At 38.8% G+C, this 22,543-nt stretch overlaps 2 protein-coding genes across 2 annotated transcripts; one reads left to right on the forward strand and one right to left on the reverse strand.

Annotated features, from left to right (window-relative positions):
* Window positions 1-57: 57 nt before the first annotated feature.
* On the reverse strand, window positions 58-5,693 carry hgd (homogentisate 1,2-dioxygenase). The gene is made up of 13 exons (XM_058765923.1): window positions 5,524-5,693; window positions 4,224-4,295; window positions 4,056-4,144; window positions 3,808-3,973; window positions 3,622-3,713; window positions 3,498-3,532; window positions 3,291-3,370; window positions 2,405-2,504; window positions 2,184-2,308; window positions 1,006-1,110; window positions 798-924; window positions 526-707; window positions 58-447 (listed from the first exon to the last, which is right to left on the reverse strand). Exons 1-13 carry the CDS (start codon window positions 5,536-5,538, stop codon window positions 304-306), a joined length of 1,332 nt encoding a protein of 443 aa, XP_058621906.1. The 5' UTR covers window positions 5,539-5,693; the 3' UTR covers window positions 58-303.
* Window positions 5,694-15,168: 9,475 nt separating this feature from the next.
* On the forward strand, window positions 15,169-21,987 carry arxa (aristaless related homeobox a). The gene is made up of 5 exons (XM_058764666.1): window positions 15,169-15,620; window positions 16,329-16,878; window positions 18,545-18,590; window positions 20,049-20,374; window positions 20,784-21,987. Exons 1-5 carry the CDS (start codon window positions 15,437-15,439, stop codon window positions 21,037-21,039), a joined length of 1,362 nt encoding a protein of 453 aa, XP_058620649.1. The 5' UTR covers window positions 15,169-15,436; the 3' UTR covers window positions 21,040-21,987.
* Window positions 21,988-22,543: the final 556 nt, after the last annotated feature.

Below are 22,543 nucleotides of genomic sequence, written 5' to 3' on the forward strand. Positions count from 1 at the left end.
TTGGATTTCTCTCTCTCTTTTTTTTTGGTAAATTAATTAAAAAGTAATGGAGACCTATTGAATGTTGTATTTTCAAACTTTATTAATACGACTCATGGTGTGCTCCTAGACATTTACATTTTGATGTACTGAGTTCCTTAAATTTTCTTTACTTTGTTTTAAAAAGGTCTTTAAAATGTCTTAAATGCATCTTTATAAAACCTGCAGAACCACTCCGTTTTGTTTTAGTGGTTATATTCCAACAGCATGCTTTATTTTGATATCACAAAATCATATATTATCAGACAAATATTATGACTACTGCTACTTGCTGCTGGGTTTCCAGTTTGGATTGAAGTGACTTTTTAAAGCCTCCCAGCATTTATAGTAGCTCTTATCGAGACGGTGACAGGTGTCCAATCCCCACTTGGTCACAGCCATGCTGAAGGATGACTCAAACATGAATGCCTGTTGGATACAGCATTATTCAGAACATCATCTAGCCTTTTACATAATGTATTTCAAAACGAAACATTAAAACATTACCATAGTGCCTTCAGCAACTCTCTCTGGTTTCAGAACAGCTGTACTGTTCTTCTCAAAACAGTCGAAGTCAGGGCCGTGTGGAGTCATGATGCTGTGGAGACTGGCTCCTCCAGGCTGGAAACCTCCTTCCTTTGCTTCATAGTGGCCTTTGATTAATCCCATAAACTCGCTCATGCAGTTCCCTGTTAGCATAGACAGAGGGCGCTCTTTAACCGCGTCAAATTTCATTTGGTTTTGGTAAACTATGTATGTAGTCAACAACTCAGACTTACTGTGGTAGTAAGGAGGCCGAAAGGTGTGATCGGCTACACCCCAACGAGGAGGAAAGATGACAAAATCTGCAATGGCCACACCTGGACGTGTGGATTTGGCTGTCAAAACGGTGAAAATCGACGGATCCTGGAAATAAAAAAATAATTTAATTTGATTGCCAGCTCAAATGTAGTGATTTTAAGACGTCAAATGAAGCAAATTACTCACTGCGTGATCAAACGCCACACAGTTGATGACCATGAAGTTTTCCAGGTTGTATTTGCACGGTGTGTAGTTTCCGTGCCATGCCACCACATTAAATGGCGAAAAGTCCTATTTGAACACATTTAAAATGACAAAAACTTGGGTACTGTAATAATACACCACGTAATGAATTTCTGTAGGCTTTGAGTAAATAATCAATAGTAATGTCAAATGCGAAACACTAAGACGTCCGATCAATGCCCTCAATAAAGCGTTTAAACGGCATCGTTTTGTTTTGACGCTCTACTCCTGCGCTTGAAATAGTAGGTTACGGGGCGAAAAAATGTCTTCGTTAAAAACCGCAATTTTATACTCCATTCGCTTGATAATGTTGCAGCAGACAGATTTTGAATGCTGCCTGCAAAATCAATATAATTCATTACAGCTGAGACTGCCGGCTGTCCTGACCCTCATGCGCCCTCCTGTTGTTTCAACCCACCCAGATGTACACACACACACACACAAACAAACACAAGGTAAAACATCAGTCACAACTGTACACACAAACACAAATCCAGCGACTCAAACAAGAACATGACTGTTTTTACAGTTACATTCAGTCACACAAAGACGCTCTCCATGCACCCTGGGGTTTCTGGGACCCCGAGGTTTGTAATCTCAGGCATAACAGTTCTCGGGATAACTCTACCAGACTCTATTAAAATGAAGAAGAAAAACTCGTACACACAAAACACAAACATATTTTCCCAGTCAAGCAAATAATAAGCTAATTTAAGCAATTTTAGCACTCAGTTGGAGGACAAAACAACAGGATAAGGCTGTACCTTCTCCTTCAAGACAGACCGTAAACCATTTAAGAGAGTACAGACGGTGAGACCTGTGTGCTCAACTATAGATGCGCTCGCTCTGCATTTCTTTTCGCTACAATAAGTGATACTGCCTTGTGATGCTACTTTTGCTGTCTCTAATTTGCTCGTGACAGCCATAACAAGTCAATTATTCACTCGACAAGACAGGGAAATAAATTCAGTGCAGAATGATGCTTGAAATATTGGTCTTATTAAAGACGTATCTTGCATGGACAAATTGTACTTTTTGTGTGTAATCTAACATTCAGTGCCTCATTGATGTCAGCAGTGTTAGTAATGGGAATTACTAATGACGTAATCATTTCATGGCACCTGTTGACATGAGAAGAGCTTTCCCTGGTACTTGTTGACAACGGTGTAACCTGTGGCTACAGTACGGTCCTCGTACCAAGCCACAGGTGTTTGGAAGTCCCTAGGGTTAGCCAGTCCATTAGCCCCTGCAATGCACAACCAAATTAATAGACTTTTCCCAGCAGCCTATGAAAGCTTATGTTATTCAAAGGCATTAAAAAAATTAATTATGTTGTACATACCTATAGGACCCAGGTCAGGCAGCTCAAAGTGGGCCCCAAACACCTCTAGAATGTACCCCCTGGTTTCTCCAAACACATCAACACTAAAACGCATCCCTTGCTGGGAAACATAGAAGAGTACGTAAAAAAAAAAGAAATTGGAGTTTGTGTTGTTTATTGTAATATTGAATGCAAACTTGAATGTAGATTATCATTCAAAAGTTTGGGGTCAGTAAGATATTTTTTTCTCAAGTAAATTAATACTTTTAGTCAGCAAGGGTGCGTTAAATTGATCAAAAGTGACAATAAAGCCATTTATAGTGTTGCAAGAGATTTCTGTTTCACATAAATGCTGTTCTTTTGAGCTTTCTATTCATCAGAGAATTCTGGAAAAAAAATATATTAAGCAGCACAGCTGTTGTCAACATTGAAAATAATTTAATAGGATTATGTGACACTGAAGACTCGAGTATTTGCGGCTGAAAATTCAGCTTTGCCATCACATTAATAAATTAAATAAAAAAATAATTTAATGTAGTAATATTTCAGTCGTGGCCTAATGGATAGAGAGTCGGACTTGTAACCCAAAGGTTGCGGGTTCGAGTCTCAGGTCTGGCAGGGATTGTAGGTGGGGGGAGTGAATGTCCAGTGCTCCGGGTGTGTGTTCACGGTTTGTGTGTGTGTGTTTGTTCACTACTCATTGCTGTGTGTGTGCACTTGGATGGGTTAAATGCAGAGCACAAATTGGCCACTCGTCACGTCCTTTCCTTTTCTTTTTCAATATTACTGTTTTACTGTATTTTTGATCAAATAAATGCAGCCTTGGTGAGCACTCTTTCAGAGAATTCTTTCAAAAACAACAAAAAGATGTACTGACAACTTTTTCTTCTAGATATTAGAGTAACACCTGAATGACACAAATCTCATTGGGCTCCACCATCATCTTCCCGAATTCTGTAGTAATCAGGATTTCACCTTGTTGGGGCACTGAAACACAAATTGCAGTCCTAATCAAAAGGTACTACTACAAAAATCCAAATCATATATTAATCCTGAAAAATATATATTTTTTAAAAATATATATATGGCATGAATAACAAGACCACAAGCTTACCAATAAGGAAATCACCATCTGCATTTTGGAAACATCTATGAAAAGAAAAAGTACCATCTTTAAAAAACACTGTACAGAGAAGGGGGATAAAATCATTGGTGAGTTCAGTCCAATTCAAACTGACCTGTCAATCATTGAAGTGTTACAGGTATACATGTGGATGCCAATTCCATTCCGAGATTTTGAATCTCCAGCTCCACAGACTGTATGTAGACCCTGAAAATATCAAACCGATGACAATGGGCATCACTGAGAATTATTTAAATATGAAGGCCATATGAGCAGTGTGGACAAGGATGAAATCTTTTACCGATATGAAATCCACTTTTTTCTCAGAAGATTTAGGGATGTTAAACGGCTTCCATCGTAGCTGGTTGGGGTCGGGCTCCACTTCATTCCAGTTCTCCGTGAGATCTCCACAGCTCATCGGAGTGAAAGGCTTGTGGCGCACAGCGGGTAAAATGCGGTACAGCCAGCTATAAACATAAAAGTTTGCTGTGCTCATTTCTTACAAATCATAAGGGTTTAGGTTATGTTACATACTGGTTTTTTATATACCTTCTCTTATTGGCCGACCGTGGGCAAGTGAAGGCAGAACCAGAGAGCTGCTCAGCATATAGGCCATATGGACACACTTGTGGATTGTTCTATAAAACAATAAACTAAACTGAGTTTTTAATGAGTACTGTTAATTGGTCAGGTAGGGGATGAAAGTTGTGGTATTACCTGTCCTTCAGGTAGAGATCCTGGACAGCGAGGGTCCTCAGATGCAAACTCATTTCCAAAACCGCTCATGTACTACAACACAGTTATTTCAACAGTATTGATTAAGTATGAGTTCATTTTATTTTCAGAGCAAACTAAGTGGCAAAATGTGATAAATCAGAGTAGAAAACACAGAAGAAGCTGTGTAGGGCCATATCTCCCCCTTCCAACGAGTGGGCGACAAACAACAAATGTGCTTAGTCATGGTGCATCTGCAGATGCGTACAGAGCAGCTCTTAAACATCTCAAATATGTATAACTGAAAACATATGGAGGACTTAAATATGACAATAAACTCATAGGAATTAAGATTTCACTTTAAAATTTAATCTAAAAACATCTGACAAAAGCCAGTTGTTTACATTCTCCTTCTCTACAGTTGAGCTCAACAAGAGTCTGCTTTAATAGACTGTCAGATTTCCTTTGACTTTTCGGCTTTTGTTTTATAAAACAAGAGCATTCTGTGGAAAAAGCATGCATAAACAAAGGTTTTGTGCAGCCTACACTTTATGTAGCCAAGAGCCGAGATTAACCTCATCTGGGCAGCTGCAGATTCCAGTGATCTGATTGGCCAAGTTGGAACGCCCCCCATATCCTCCTCATGTAACGATGACATGTAAAACTAATTTTCAGGAATCGGTTCTTTCGAACAGTTCGCTTCAAAGAATCGATTCAGACAATCAATTGATCGATGTCCCTGGCATTGTATATCTACATGTTCTGAAACAATCCAATAAAGTCATACTTACAGTTTAGGTTTTTGCTGTAATGTCATGTATCCCAGTTAAGTTTGTTGTTCAGTTCTATATTTCAGCTCATAAAAATATAAAGTCTCATTTTACATTCGTGAACTGCTCTTAAAGATAGATTGTCTCGTGAGTCCTGAATAAATCGTTCAGGGCTGCTTTTCCCAAAAGCATCTTCACGCGTTTGTTTAGGTTTAGGGTTTTTTTTAGATGAAGATGGGTTTTGTGAATCACCTCTACCTATTCAATAAAAAGATCCGACTCAAAAGAAAGATTCGGACCTCACTATGCTCATAGGATGTACCGGTGAGTTTACAGCGCTGTTTCAAACATAATAAACAAGCCTAATTTTTGCAATGGGTTCATATCTAAATAAAAAACGAAGAAAAAAGTATATGATATATAACCTGAAAAAGATCGTGAATAAAACTTTATTACGATATAATTACGAAGTTTAAGCTTATAATATTTTATTTTAGACAAGCATTTGTCCATTCAGTCCAAAGTGCACTTACCTTCAAACCAGCCATTGTTGCGTTATTTACTAGTGCAGTCTAGTAATATATAAACTTCAAAATGAGCTGCAACTTTCCACAGAAGATCTTCGGTCAGTACTGGTCCCTTGAAACCGCTCGTACCGAGTCCGCGCTCTGTTGCAGCAGAAGACCGAGGGAGGAACTTGGGTCGTATTTACGTTTTTCTCAATATGGTTTTAATTAGACTCAGACACGGCTCGTGACGCAACCGGAGATTTGGGCAACGTTTAGGAGGGGAGGAGAGGTTTGAGGTTCACAGATCGTGCAAAGAATGACCCCTGGCACAGGTACAGCAAATGTCAGTTAAGGCAAGATCATAAAGTCCAGTTCTCAGGCCTTTAAAAAATGCACGTAGGCCTATATTTCTTGTTTTTCTATATTTCTTGCACGTAGGCCTACTGTTCATCTGTGTTTGGGGTTTTAATCCCCAAGTTTAACTATGCATCTCAAATTTTAATATACTGTTACCATATTTGTGGAAAATTATTACAAAAGTTAAAATGTATTAAAACGGAAGCAAATATGGATACAAAGGCTACGTTAATTGCATTTACACTGAGGTAAATGTAAGCCTACACTGTCTTTTTGCGATTTCTTATTAATTTGTGTGTGTGTGTGTGTGTGTGTGTGTGTGTGTGTGTGTCCAGAAGTAGCCTACAATTCTGATGTAATGACATTAAATAGGCTATTGTACAACAATTCTATATAAATCAATAGTGGATTGACCATCAAAATTGAACATCTGGTGTTAAAAAGTATGTTTTTTTTTATGTAACCTTCTCCCTGTTAACATATAGATGTTGTGTGTAATATGTAATATTCTGGTATGCTGATTCATGATTCCAATTCTGTCCTTTAACATCCATTTAGATGATCACAAATCAGAATGCAAGTGATCAAATAACATTAATTGATGTTACAAGTCTGTAACTTGTACATGCTTCATCCTGCACTGCACAGAAGGCCAGAGCTGTTCAAATGCTGTAGTTGTTTCCATAATTTAAACATAGGCAACAGGCCGGGCCATTATGTAGGCTTGTGTCTAAGGTTCCACAGTATGACACTGAACTCGGGCACCGGTCCAATTGTGCATTTCTTTCTGAGAAAATGAATAGGCGTAATAAAAAACAGAAAACAATATCACGTCGAATCAATTTGCCTCTTTCATTCCACACACTATTCCCTTTCTCTCATCTTTTGGGGAGGTGATGTGTTGGTGGGGTAAATTATGGCAATTCTCATGGTGAGGCGCAAATAAACTCAGAGCGGCAGAAGTAACTGTTCTCTACTGAAGCGTGCAGCTGTGCCGAGACTCCCGCTGGCAGGCCGTTTAGGTGCTGTGCTCAAGTCGAGAAAGACTAATGCCGGAAAATATCTCGACCCAGTCTGCGGAAATTGATCTGCTCCTCAGGGAAAAAATGACTGATTTTAATTTTGTCACGCCTCTCTCTCTCCCTCGCCTTTCTTAAAGTAAGCTGCGTTCTTCCACAGGCAATAGAGTGACAAAAATGGCTCATGATAGGTGCACAGATGAGCAAGAGTATTTTCTACAATATAGCCTTGATGTTCTCCCCCCCCCTGGATAAACTACATGTTGATGGACTTGAAATCAGTCCCCCACACATTCCGTTCAGTGCAATTCACAATCACAGGATGCAATGCGGTCTGTAAATCCTGGAAATTCAGGATAGATGGTAGAGCTACTGTGTATGGATTTTTGGAGGCACCCCAAACCCAGCCTGATGCATGAGCAAGTGTATGATAAATGTGCTTCCAAATGCTGCGTCCTGATCCCTCTCACCTCGCACTGCATTTGCACCGGCAGTAGTTCCACTTACCGCTGAATAGATTTGCTGAGACACCCACTGTCCCCTTTTAAAATGAAGAGCAACTGGCCTTGTTAAGGGAGTCTCTCCAGCGGCTGTAATGTTATGCAAATGGTTTAATATGAAGATAAAGACTGTAGCGGCATGCCACGCTCTACCAGTTCAAGCCCCGGTGGATCCTCAGAGCCTTCACTAATGAGAGAGGGATTATTCTGGAGTCATTAAATGGTGCCCTACCTGACATCTCTCCCCTCCTCCCCCGGTTATGCCCATTAATGCACTGTACACAGACTTTAGAGATACCTTTTACCACCGGCTTCTGGTTTTTTACACATCAGAATGTCACTGAATAGCAAATTACATTCTCTTCCCACAGAGAAAATTGCTTTTGAATCGCTTAGTTATAAGGATTTTTTTTAGGAAGGAGGGGGGAAACATGCGAAAACATAATTACTTGTGTTGAAAATCTCATTGGCAGTTGTTGCTGCTGGTTGCTCGGGAAATTTATTTAAGGAATTATGCGGAAATGCATCTGTGTGTGTTTTTGTTTGAATATGCACAAGAACGTACAAAAACTGCGCTCTTATTGACCAATACTAGTGAATTAAGTAGAAAGTAACTGACATAACAATCGCACAAGCTAAAACGGTTGAGATTTGGTGAGATAGCTTAAGCACTAATATCAAAGAACAGCAGGTAATATCTGATTGGATTTCAATTGCTGATACTGAACAACACCAGCCACACTCTTAGAAATAAAGTTTCTTTATTAGCATTGATGTTTTCATGAAGAACCTCTTCTATAAAACCTTCACACTGAGCAAAAAGGTTCTTCAGATTAATATGTTCTTCACAGAAAAAAAATGGTTCTTTAAAGATCGGTTCACTGAAAGGTTCTTTAAGAAACCAAAAATGGTTCTTCTACCCTCTTGAAGGTTCTAAAAGAGGATTTTCGCATAGATATGTATAGATGCCACATTTGACCGCTCCAGATACGTTGAAGTGTCTGCCATCTTGGAAGGTCTATGTCGTCGCTCACAATAACAATCAATGAGTTTCAAAATGCAACAACATTGTGCAGCATCTGTTTGTAAAAACTGCCTAAATTTAAATTCCCGAAGAAACTGGATAACCTTCCACAGGTAAGAATGTGTTTTTTTCTGTTTAATATGTATTAACTAATATTTTCTGTTTAATATGTATTAACTCAGTATTACAGGTTTTTAAACTAAAGTACCTTTTAAATGCCTTGTTAGCTAATGGCTTTGTCTTGTTGTGTTAGTTTAGCAAAAGCAACGTCAGAAGTCTACTAAAGATATAGATTTACATGCATCAGCAACTTGCTCTCGAGTGTTAAGGCATCTACCTATGGGTTTTCGCAGCGTTGCCACAGAAGGACCATTTTGGTTCCCCAAAGAACATATCAGTTTTTTTAAAGAACCATTTTTTCTTATTGTGAGGATCATATAGTCTGAAGAACCTTTTTCCACCTTAATCAGATGGGTTCTATGGATGTTAAATGTTCTTCATGGAATCAAAGGTGCCTTCAAAGCCTTCTTGGAACCATTATTTTTAAGAGTGACATGTTGCATCAAACTCATTCAAAGCTCAAGGAGGAGTGGGGGAAAAAAAACAATTGAGAAGAGAATGACAGAGAAAATATTGGATGACCCATGAGTGTCTACTGTAGCTTTTTGACCCTGTTAAATTCCTGTTGTTGAAAACAGGGGTGAGACCACCATGACCCTGAGGGACAGACCGAATTTACTGTTACTACTTCCTAACCACAGGGACTCCAAGCACCAAGAAATAGAGAAGTAAGAAATCCAATATAGATTGCATGGCTTCACTCGGCTCCCCATCGTGCAGTTCAGACCAGCAACCCAGGATCAAAACGGTTTTGTCTCTCCCACTAAATTGGTCTGGAGGGCTTGGAGAGCAGTCAGCTTCTACTAATGATGCCCTCTGAAACATTCACATAAATTTCTTGGCCTTTTCACACACACATCTCAACCCATCTCAAACACACAAACAAAGCAAAATATCCCCTTTTATCACTGTCAGCCACCCCTGACCACTTCCAATCTGCCAGCAACAGGGAAGCAAAACAAACATAACTATGGGAGCTAGAGTCCTGAAGGAGAAAAAGAAAGAGGGGAATAGAATAACTGGCCTCGTGTGGAGGCAGAGACTGGAGACAGGGACGGAGCTGGACTCAGCCCGAGGAGAGCTGTCACAGCAGCCATTACCATCGCAGCTGAACTCCAGAGAAGCCATCTCAGCACCACGCAGGAAGCTAATTTCATTTGAGATGAAGTCTCTGATGAACTGCTGGGGATTATCCCCTATAAGTATCCACAGACCTCATTAACAATACCCCAAGACATCATGTTTGGTGCTTTATCAACATCTCCTGGGCCTCCTGGGCTGAATTAGTCATATAGGCAAGCATATTTTTGTGCAGTGTTTTGGCCTACAGTGCAACGCCAATTTGGAGTTTTTCCAGTTTTCTTCTGATGCATTACAGCTCCACTAGATGTCAGTAGAACCAATATAACACATTTAGAAATGGTCACTGGCCATTTATCAAAATAGCTTGATCGCTTACCACAATATTTGGTCGACATAAAATTTTGAACGACCCTAAAAATGTATCAATAAAAGAACAAAACTACTTTTTAAGCTTCCTTAATTACAAGCCTTCCTTATTCTTTGAATAGACATGTGTACACAAAAATCAAAGATATGATTTAAAAAATAAATGCCTTTTTACATTACATTTTTACAATGAATTTTCGGAATTGTCAATGAATTTCTGGATTCATGTTCATGAATATCAATAACATGCATTTATTTTTATTTTTAGATAAAAACAGTGAGGAAGCTTTGTTACAACAAACGGGCTTCTTGCACATACGGCACTAATCTGGCAGACGAAAGGTTTTCAAATATCAATATTTTAAAACAAAATTACACATCTAAATAAAAAATAAATTATCCACTTCAAACTACTACATCTGCCAACATTTCCTTTATCAAGAATCTCTACCTTTTAATGAGACATTTTACTTTATTTTTTTTCCAACCTAATACATTTTTTATACTTCAAGTCCTACTTAATATTTTTGACTCAGACAATGAGAAGATTTAAGTAATTTCTGCATGAAATAAAAAATAGCGTCTCATCATTGACCCATAGCCTCCTATGCTCAAGATAGTAAAATATTATTCCATAATACATGACCTCCTTCTGTGATGCTCTCCGGCTCTTGATAAAGCCCAGCGAAATACACGAAAATTATTTTCCTGTCGTTGAAAACCTCTTGATTACTTCTTTTATACGAACGTCTAAATGTCATTTATTTCCTTGTGTCGTTTTTACAAAATTTACATAAAACTCAGACAAGGTCAGATAGCAGCTAAGTCCCTAATTTACTCTAATCAACTTTCATTTGCATGGCGATATTTGCGCGTGTTATTGACGCTAACTGAATAAATGGACTTCTTCAAACTCAAGGGGAGAGGTTTTGATAAGCTCATGGGAGAAGAAGAATAATTTGCATGCATTACTTTGATTAACTTAATAAAGGATTGTCATTCTTGAATTTAGACATTCATATTCTTTCCAAGAAGCAATCAATAAAGGGCAAGAGCACCTCTTTAGATCATCAGCGCACATGAACCCTCTTTACAGGCAAAAAGAAAAAAATGAAATAAAATAAATATATGCCAAGTCCAGAAGCCCCTGTACACTTCTTCAGGCCCAAACGATAATAAGATCGGAGACGCCAAATTGTTCCAACTCATATTTGTGACCTTTCACCCAAATGCATTATTAAAGAAGCCATTCCACGCTTCACGTTCCACAAATCGATAAGAGTGCTGTGGAGACCTCGCGTCCCCTCTAATCTACAAAAAATGACATTCAGACTTATATGAAATGATGCGCAAAAAAATATAGAAACTTGAAAAACTTCCAAATGAGGCCAGTCGGCCGCAACTGTATGATCTCAAGGCTACTGCACCGTAATATAAATGGGGTTGGCGGGTCTAACAAACCCAAATAAGACCAGAAAGCAAGCTATGCCTTGTTTTAACACGAGTAGCATATATGTCCAAACCACGGTTCCAAGAGACGTTTAGTTACCACAAAAACTAGCTACAAGAGTGCGCGAAATAATTGCCAGCGAACAAAAGTAGCATTAGCTTGAGGAAGTTACCATAGAAACAGTTCGCCGTTGTGCCGCTTTCAGGTAGAATCGTGCAAAGACAAAACACAGTTGGCCTACTGTCTTTATTTATAGGCTGGTTTTATTACAGATTTAAACATTACAAATATAAATCACAAATTTGTTTAGAACGTCTTTAATATTTACGTCATTCATTTCCGACATAAATTTGCAATTTGACCCACCAGAAAGTCGCTGAATAAAGGGGCCGGCGCTACTTTTCACAGCGCTACCTTTCCATTGTTTTGCTATGTAAACACGCAATAAACGGATGTGTTTGCCCCCCAGAAAAATAAATAAATAAAAGTTCAACTTTTAAAAATTGGGATGCCTTGCGTTTGTCCCCGTGCTACTGCTTGTATCTCCCTTTTTTCGAAGCAAAAGTTCAGTTTAAGAGAAAGTGCATGCCATTATTCGAGACTAGGCTATATCAAAAGTAAGCTAAAAAATAATTTATTTGCATAACACTGACTTTGTTAGAACATAGGTTTCTGTTTAATGGTCTTAATGATATAGGAAGCACCTGTGTGGTGAGGTAAAGTTGAAGTGATATTAAAAAAAGTTTTTTTGACAATGATCCCTCTCGACCGGAAGAGCAAATTGGCACCTAATTCATTTAGCCTCACCCCTTGTGAACAATGCAATGCCCAACACTTAAAGAGGTAGTTTACTCAAAAATAAAAATTATTTCATTTATTCACTCATATGTCAGCACAAACGCGTATGACATTATTTCTTCTGAGAAACAAATCAAAATTTGGGCCTGCTGTGATTGTTAGTAAACTCAATATCTCACAAAATTCAATTTTGCTAATTAACTCATTAATTAACTCATTAAATGATTGCTGGTCATGTGGTTGTGAATTTAGACGGCCAATACAAGTCATGCATCTGTGGACAATACATATGCAAATAATGTGAGCTGCAGACTCTTGATTCCTTATGGATGCCAGAAAGCATTTAGGGATGAAAAATGGAGCAAAATCAAGTGTTATCACTCAGTCTGCACAGAAGAATCTTTCTGAAAGCCTACCAATAAACAATAATTTGGTATGCAAGCAATAAAACAATTGTAATCCTATTTACTTGTGTCTCCAAAGACAGGATAATCTTTGGTTAAAATGTTTGAGTTGTCTTTCCTCTTCCTTCTTCTCTCCCTCTTTTTAAATAAATTCAAATTATCGAGTCAGTTGAACAAAATTAGAGTCCTTTTGTTTTTATTAGTGCGTATTACTGTTGAAAATTACAGATGATCATTGCGTTCTAGATTGCTATTGTTGTTCCGATCATCGACTGTCATTCTAAACTTAAGCTAACAAAGTCATTAAATTGACTCCCTCGCGCTCTCATTATGCGTGGTGTTAATAACCACTAATTAACTTTGCTTACTCGCGAGTCTGAGAGCACGTCTTTTTGTTCGCCCTTTCAAGCAGAGCAGCATCCAATTAAGTCACAGCAACAGGAATGAAGACACACCACCTCTGGAGCACAACTGTCATCAGTGTGGCTCCTAAATACAACAGCGAGCCGCTAACCACACAGTAACCTCTACCACCAACTAATTAATAATCTGAACTTCCAGCTCATGTATGTTTTGAGATGGCAGATGATAGATAGATAGATAGATAGATAGATAGATAGATAGATAGATAGATAGATAGAGATAGATAGATTCTCATAAAAGCACAAAATGTTTTAGATTAATATGCAATTATCCGTGATTATCCATCATCAAAACGAAATGTGGCGGAAACTTTCCACATGAATTACAACTGATGATTTAAAACAGCGTCAATCATGATGCAGTTTAGATGCTCGTTTAGTTTTTTTGCTCAAGCGACTGAGCGCTTTTGTTAACACCAGGAGATGGCGCTGCTTGAAAACGTGGGAGTGATGGAGTCTATATTAGGGATTTAGACACACTCTGAGACACAGCTGTTGAGCTGTTGATATAACATCATCGAAACGATGTAAAGTGTCACCTACTGTTACTTACAGTTTGAGGAAAGCTTCTTGTTATCGGAACAGGGGGTGGTTTGCATAAGCGTAGCCAAAGCCCAACGGATTATGGGCCATGTAAACCCTGCAAAACAGAAGACGATTGTAGAAATTATCAAGTTAGGCTGTTGTGAAAATATGACACACTGTGGTATCGGGTAATAGAGGAGCGTGAAACTGACTGGCACCCACTAACAGCTTGCCTGCCCGCACGTAGAGCGCTAAATAGACTCAGGACTGAATATGGGAAAATTGCGCTTTTCCCCAAATGCGTGCGTGTAATTAGTGCATTTAAACAAAGCGCGGATGTCCTGCTGGCGGTAATAGTCCCTGACATTTCTTTTCTTGGGTTAATAACAGAGCGCGTATAAATGAATCAAATTGTGCCCCCAAATTACATAGCGACTTTAAATACCCGTCTGCATTACGCGCCTGTTTGGGAACGAGAAAAAATGTCTTATATTGTTATTATTGTCATTACTCTCTTCTGTTGATCTGCTTGGTGCTTAAGTTTCAGGAGGGGAAAAAAAAAAGAATTCGTCGTAGTGTATGTTCGGTGTTTTTATTATGAAGCTGGTGTCTCAGAAGTCCAATTAAGGCCAAACATCAAAACTTTCACAAATGTTTTTAAACTCGAGCATTCTTCACATACAGTATTTTCACGACCCTAATCTCAGTCAGCACCCGAGCAGAATCATATAACCTATGAAGAGGAGAGAGTAAATTGCAGCTTCGTTGCAACTTTGGGATTGAATTGTGAAAATGATCCTTTTAACATTGATGGGTCTGAGCGGCGGATAGGGTCATGCCATCCGCAGCAGGTTAAATAGACTTTCATTTAAAATTACGTTCTCAATCTGTCTCTCCAGTCTTCTGGAGTCTAGTTGCCTGCAGTACGCTCTCACCGGCCTATTATCACCACCCTCACTTTTTAAGTCAATCATCTATGGCTATCTGATCGCTTCACTCTGAGAGGACAGGCAATTAGGCTAGGTGTGTGTAAACGCACACGAGGACCAGGTGAACGATTCACCCGGTCAGGCCTCGCCTCTACTAAATGGGCTTGTGTCTCCTTTTTGAAATGGCTATGGCACGGAGTGTGTAAAATAACATCAAATATAGTATCACAACTAAACAGGTAGATAGCCAGAACAACCAAAATTAGACAAACGGACTGTGTCCTTTTTAAAAATGGCTAAAAAAATAAATAAGTGCATGGCACGAACAGTATCAAATAATATATATATATAAATTATAGTAAAAAAAGCAAGATGCTCTTTCAGCATTCTTCTCAATAAAATAAATAGATGTGTATTTTGTGTAATGCTAGTGTATTTGAATACCTTCTTATTTTTATTCATTTTTATTTATGTATTTGGAATTTTAAAAGACACGATATAATAATAATAATAATAATAATAAACAATATATTTTAGTTTTGATTAAAAATAAAACACGTTTTCCCACTTGTTTAGATAAATCATTTGATTTCAATTCAGAGTTTTTACTTCTCTGCAACGCATTTATTCTTTCTTCATTAATCTAATTTAAGTCTAAATGTGGAGGTGCATATCAGTAAGTTCAGTAATCCATCACAACATTCGCTGAGTTCATACCGTTTAACTTTAATAGAAAAATATATAAAGATCCCCCTTGTTCCCTTGGGAGCCAATCAGATTTGCGTTACACGTCAATGCAACAGAATGGAGAGCGGAGCTACCGCGGATCAGTGCATATGGCATTAGCGGCCAGGGTGGGATAGACAAGAGAGACGTTTCAGATACAGTGCGAGAGAGACTAACAGTCACCCACTTGAGCACAACTTCGGACGATACAAATATGACTAGTCAGTACGACGACGATAGCCGCGACCGAAGCGAATGTAAAAGCAAGTCGCCCACCGTGCTTTCCTCCTACTGCATAGACAGTATACTGGGCAGAAGAAGCCCGTGTAAAGTCAGACAACTGGGAGCGCAAAGTTTGCCAGCGCCCGTCAGACCGGACCACGACCAGTCCGCTGAAGGTAAGCGCCTGAACGCTTTGACGTTATTTCTTTTATGCTGTTTTACGTTTTGTCACAAACCAGGCATAGCCTACAGTTAAATGATTTCGCGCGCATTTAACTTCATAGTTGAAGAAATGTGTACAAAAATAGTGTCTTGGTCAAAAGCAACACCTCTGGGTGTGAAAACAAAGTCCTGAAAGTTTTGAGAACCTCTCAAATAAAAAAAATTAAATGAGCAGCATTGAAATGCTTCACTTGTTATAACACTTTTTATTTTTCAAAATGCTTTACAACTTTATGGATAATCTTTTTAAGTTACTCATAAAACTGTGAAAAAAACCCATATGGCTTCTTAATGGACCAATACTTTGATCAGGCTAAGAAAAAATGTATTAAATCATAAATCCATGTTTTCGACCATGGTAATCATTCAGTACATGGTATATCTCAAATTACCATCTGATAGCCATGACTATACAGTATTGACGAACCTGTAAAAATGACTTTTTATTTTTAACTGACAGTATAAACAAAAACAAAAAACCTTATGCAACAAAAATGGTTCTTGATACGTTCTTGGCTGAACCACCAATAACATTTTTTAGAGTGCGTAATATTTACAATATCCCTAAAGCTGAATAGGTGCACGTGCGTATATAGCCTAATGTTGTTTTAATTCACAGTGCTTGGTGCATTTAAAAATATTATATTCTTTTATTTTTCTAGTCACCTCGAAAGAAAACTCGTTTGACTCGGACATGCACCTGCCGCCCAAACTGCGCCGGCTCTACGGCCCTGGGGGGAAGTACCTGGACTCCGGGAGGGGGTTTCACGAGCATCTAGAGAAGGGTGAGAGGGAGAGACTGCTGGACCAAGCCTGTGAGAGTCTCAAAATCAGCCAAGCGCCACAAGTCAGCATCAGCCGTAGCAAGTCGTACAGGGAGAACGCGCCCTTCAGCCAGAGTGATGAAGGCCAGAGCCCCGAGCACACGGCCCAGGAGCTGGTGGAGCTCAGCACGCTGAAGTTTGAAGAGGACGTTGTCAAAGAGGAGGCGTGCGGAGACGCCAGTCTGTCTCCCAAGGATGAAGAGAGCCTGCACAACGATGGGGATGTAAAAGATGGAGAGGACAGTGTGTGTCTGTCAGCCGGCAGCGACTCGGAGGAGGGGATGCTTAAACGGAAGCAGAGAAGATACAGGACTACCTTCACCAGCTATCAGCTGGAGGAACTGGAGAGGGCCTTCCAGAAAACACACTACCCTGATGTGTTCACCAGGTAGCTATACCGCTTATTACGGTTTATAGATTTAACAACGCTGACAGAAAAAATAAATAATTCCTAAGTCATATTATGAATGCATGCCTTAAAATTAACGAAAAATAGAATAAGTATTTTTCCTAAATATTAAAAATGCATATATAAAAAAAATGTATATTGTTAAATTCAGATCTGTATATTTTAACTATCATCGAAATAACATCACTAATCCATAGCCTATTTTAAATTATTTTTCCAATACAAATCAACATTCGAAGAAATAAACAATTTAATATTTCTATTTAAATTAGAAATATTTAAAAATGAATATTTCAAATATTTTTAAAAATACAAAGCCCCAGATGTATATTTTTAAGAAAACATTATATTATGTAAACAATCAATTAAAAAAAGGGGTAAATTCATGAAATAAAACCTTTGTGGCCAACACTTCTGTTGTGGATATATAGCTATAATCCGTTTAGGAGCTAAAATTTATTCTGTTTTGCTTAGAAAAAAAAAAAAAAAACACACCGGTTGATCGTTCTATATTAAATTGAGGAGATAATCGGCGTGACATTCTTTAGTAGATATCAGAGAAATAATCACTGAAATGTGTGGACACTCGGTTATGTCCTGTCATGTACAATTTATTCTTATACGACTGATACTCACATTATTCTCTACTATACAGCTAGTATCACTGTGAATATTCGTGACCGTCAAAATAAATATACATGGGCCTTAAAAGAGCTTAAGGCCAGCAGCAGCCTACTTCAAACTCAAATGTATAAATTAATAGTTTTAATTAAGAGGTTTATTTAAGTTTGACTGTTCTGAAAGGGTTTTAGGCCCATTTTTTAGTGTCAGTGATAAAATGCAAATTTTTGGGTTCATGTTATTTAGGAACAGGTTTAGAAAGGTATGCCATAAAAATGCCGACAAGACAAACTGAAATATAGGCTACATTAAGCATTATAAACAAATAAAAATGTCATGATTTAAATAAAATAGCATAATAAAATTAGACCTATTTTTTAGACGCATGTGATGTACTTTATCCTTATGTCATGGATTTTGTTTATTAAAAATGTTGTTATACAATTTATGTTCTTTATTTTATTAGAGAAATCACAGCTTCAATTTGAACATTAATAAGAATTTTGTTTTTGAACTTTATTTTGAAAATATTGCCCCACATGTATTCGTTATTCATATAGTCACGTTGCATAAAATAAAAATAATCAATATGCCACACAACATAAGCCTATCAAATAAAAAACATCAGTCTGTCTAATGATAAATTTACCCGAGGACCATTTTTCTTTAACCAAAATGTTCGTTGTTGATCATGAAATATCGATGTTTATATTGACGTGGTAGATAATTGTCATAAATTTAGCCAGGTATATTTTCAGTAAATGCTCAATTGTCATATAATAGTCTAGATGCCATTATTTCCATCATTATGTTGTTACAGTCAGTGCACTAAAGCTTCGCCCAACGAAACGAGCCATTATGAAAAACGCACAAGTTATCCGTTCGATTCTCATCAGCCCCAAATTGCTTTCATAGGTTTCTGACAATTTAGGCAAAATCTGTTTTCTTGCGGTGTTTGTGGATTTAAAAAAAAAAAAAAAAAAATCCCTGCACACATTTTGATGATCTATATTTTCTATTCCAGAGAGGAGCTCGCGATGAGGCTGGATCTGACAGAAGCGCGCGTGCAAGTGAGTGCTTACTTTTCTTCCTTTCGAGCTCAAAAATGAAACATAAAATAGATCGAATTTAAATGCATAATAATATTAACGAGAACTGTATAAAACACAATCGAGAACCTTGACTCCATTCAGATGTTAAAAGCATTTAAATTGCAGCGAATTGGGAGAAATTGCCTATAATATGACAACTTGTCGACATTTTGAAGGTAGAGATTAACTAAATGATGTGAGCCTGCGAATTCTTGCAATTTGCTTACTTATAGACGTTAAGACAATATACCTAATGGTCTATATTTAATTTCATTTTAAAGTGACAATCGTAAACTTGGTTAAATGACCCTGTACGTCATGGCAAGGTCTTTCCTGTTATCGAAAGTTATTATACACAATAGAGCGAACATTTTAGCGGCAATTACACAGACGCCCCTGATTCATAAAAGCGCACTTAGCGAGAGAGCAAACACTGCTATTCCAGGGAGAAAATGGTGTTTGAATTCTCATCGCCGGCGCGGGGGAGAGGGAGGGGTAGGGGGATAATGCTATTTGATTTCCCATTTTGTGATTGCAATAGACCGGCATTGATCCGATGCTTTGCACTTGGAACGAGTGAGAGACTATTAAGGGTGTTTGCCACCCCTCCTTTCTCTATTCAAAGCGTGGCTTGCATGTTCAAGCCCAACTCTCATAACCAAAGAGACAGTGCAAACATGAGGAAGCTACCAGGGTTATTGGCCCTGTAAAACAACAGATGTCAATTTGGAGATGTGGGAGGACAAATCACTTAACAGGCTCGATCAGGAGGTGATAAAGCTAATAAATGCCCCGGGGGCCACGTAATGCAAAACGGTTTGGAGCATGCGTGAGGGGGGCCGAGGTCCCTGTTGTTCGTCTGTTGACACTTTCCTTCATTATGAAGTCCCTGTCTGCAGGTCGTGTTCTCGCTGCACAACCTGGTGGGGTTTAGCAGGACAGGAGGGGGATCGTGGGAAAGTTAAATAGCCTTTTCAAGCAACTTACATTTGGAGGAATTTAATTTAAAGTGCATTAATTGTTATTGGATGCCGTTCAGCTTTTATTCCGACATCTTTTGTTAACACGGCTCTTAATTACCACGCTCCACCCCGTTTTTGCTCTACCCGAACCAGATTTTAATTAGCAAAGTTAGGGTAACAGACCGTAAGTTTGGGGCCATGTAATTACCCTTGACTTCCAGCCTATTTGTCACCTCATTAAAGTGAACCAAATATTGCACATGAACAAGAGCGACAAGCTCATGCTTAAACGACCATGCAGGCTGTCAGGTGGAATATTAATGGCTCTGGATCAGAAACGGGAAGGGACAACTTCAAGGCCAGCTATTTAAGCGTGTTCCTCACTCCAAACTTAATCGCATAGATGCATTCATCTGAACACCAGCAGTTATTAGTAAAGTTTGGACTTTAATGAGGCTTCTCTCCCAACTCTTAGGTTTGGTTTCAAAACCGAAGAGCGAAGTGGAGGAAACGTGAAAAGGCAGGTGTCCAGGCTCACCCCACAGGCTTGCCCTTTCACGGGCCGCTGGCAGCCGCTCACCCCCTGAGTCACTACCTGGAAGGAGGACCCTTCCCACCTCACCCCCACCCAGCTCTGGAGTCAGCGTGGACCGCGGCAGCGGCAGCAGCAGCTGCATTCCCAGGCCTGGCACCGCCCCCAAACAGCTCCGCCCTCCCTCCTGCCACACCCCTTGGCCTAGGAACCTTCCTGGGCACAGCGATGTTCAGGCATCCGGCCTTCATTGGACCTACTTTTGGCAGGTAAAGACCATTTGCGATCACAAGGTTCTGAAAGCTTTTGCAGTGATGCCATAGAAGAACCATTTTGGGTTCTCCAAAGAACCTAACAGTGAACGGTTCTTAAAAGAACCATTTTTCAGTGTGAAGATTTTAATAATCTAAAGAAGCTTTTTTTCCAGTCTAAAGATCCTTTTGTGCAATGTCCAGCTTCCACTGATGTAAAAGGTTCTTCATGGAACCATAGATACCAATAAAGAACCTTTATTTCTAAGAGTAATTATCACATCTAAAAATGCCCATGGCCCTTCTGTTGTACCCTGGACTCATCCAACTACTGCTAAACATAAAAATTAGCTGTATAATCACTGCAGTGTGGTGTTTCTGTACGAGTATAGTACATTGTGTATCATTGTATCTCTCTTCTGTTTAGACTCTTCTCAAGTATGGGTCCTCTGACCAGTGCTTCCACGGCCGCCGCTCTCTTGCGCCAAACTGCACCACCGGTGGAGGGTCCAGTGCAACCGCCGACAACCCTACCAGAACCACCTTCTTCCTCATCCTCTACAGCCGCCGACCGCAGGGCATCCAGCATCGCAGCTCTGCGTCTCAAAGCAAAGGAACATTCGGCCCAGTTAACCCAACTGAACATCCTGCCGTCCGGCACAGCGGGGAAGGAAGTATGCTGATCCTTCTCCTTAAAAACAAAACAAAATATTAAAGAAACCATCTCAACAAAAAGCACGACCAAATCCATATAGCACTAGCACACCGGAGACCCGTTTGACACTGGAGTCGTCACCAAGTCACTGCGCCTCCCACTGGACATCATCACTATAATTTACACAGTGCACCAAACATGTTTCAAAACCCTGAACATAAAGATTCTGAGTGTAATGTAGGCATCTCAGAGGGTAAGTTAGGGAGGCTGTGCTTGGTAAAGTCATTGAATAAGTCGGGTCTTTGGGTCAGGAGCAAATGTGGTAAAAGACACATTTACACCCACACAGAGAAGAATCAGTGGAACCACACTGCAATACACACAGAACTTGACATTTCTTCCTAGTCTTCTCTCAGTGCTGAAGCAGAGATGGGTCAATATGCCAAAGGGAACTGCCACAACCTGCTACCCATCCTGAACCATATCCATTCACGTTTGGCCTCAGTATTGGCAAAACAAATCAAATTTCTGAAAACGAATACTCAGCTTTACTTTCTGTTCGTTTCCAACTCTTGTGTTAAATATGATATTTAGGAGAGAAAAAAATAATGAAAAAGAAATGCTTTGTTTGTTTTAAGGATGAACAATGTGAAAATCTAAACTTTAGCCTGTTTACTGATCTGTTAAGGGTATCCTGTATATATAGCTCTGTTTAAAAAAGGAATGAAAATGGGGGCAAAATGACAAGAAAAAAAAAAAAGTTTATTTCAAAAGATGTTTTGAGAATATGCTCTCGGTGTAGTACTGTAGGAATGGTTTCACGTAGATTCATCCTTTGTTCGTTTGATTCAAATTTTAGATTTTTAGATGATTATTTATGTCTGCCCGGTAGAGAGCTTGAAATCCAGACCGGGAAGTTTTGCTATTCAGTGGGAATTTTCCCTGTCGCGCGCAGGGACCAAGTCGGAATAAAAGAAACTGGTGAAACATAGACCCTTCTGTATTATTTGTATACTGATAACGCGAATTTAATTTACTAAAATAATCGTAAGTTAACACTTTTTAAAGGTTATCTGTCATTTTATTTTCATATTTTATGATTTAAAAAAAGAAAATTAATAAATAGTTAAAAATTAAACAACACCATTAGCCTACTACTTGGGAAAACGAAATATTTCTGTAGTTATAAAATAAAGCAAATAAAACTTAACTACATTATTATATACATACATCTGTTGCGAAATGTAACTAGGCCTAATATAGGCTATATATATATATATATCGTAAATGCTTGAATAGCCGCGAATTTTTTGGACTTTTTATTATCTAATGATCATACACACATACGCTTTTATAGTGCCGATTTCTAGCCATAAGAGTTTATTTCTAGAAGTAAATGGGTAATTATTCGGTGGGGAGCCTGGAGTCACTAATAAGAGAAAACAATTTAAGTGATCACTTAAAACATGAATCAGTTAACTTAACACAGCAGTTCAGTGTGGCTAACGGCAATCATAAACATTCATGTCGTG

Source organism: Onychostoma macrolepis, chromosome 24 (assembly GCF_012432095.1).
Source record: "Onychostoma macrolepis isolate SWU-2019 chromosome 24, ASM1243209v1, whole genome shotgun sequence".
In the NCBI taxonomy this organism is placed as follows: Eukaryota; Metazoa; Chordata; class Actinopteri; order Cypriniformes; family Cyprinidae; genus Onychostoma; species Onychostoma macrolepis.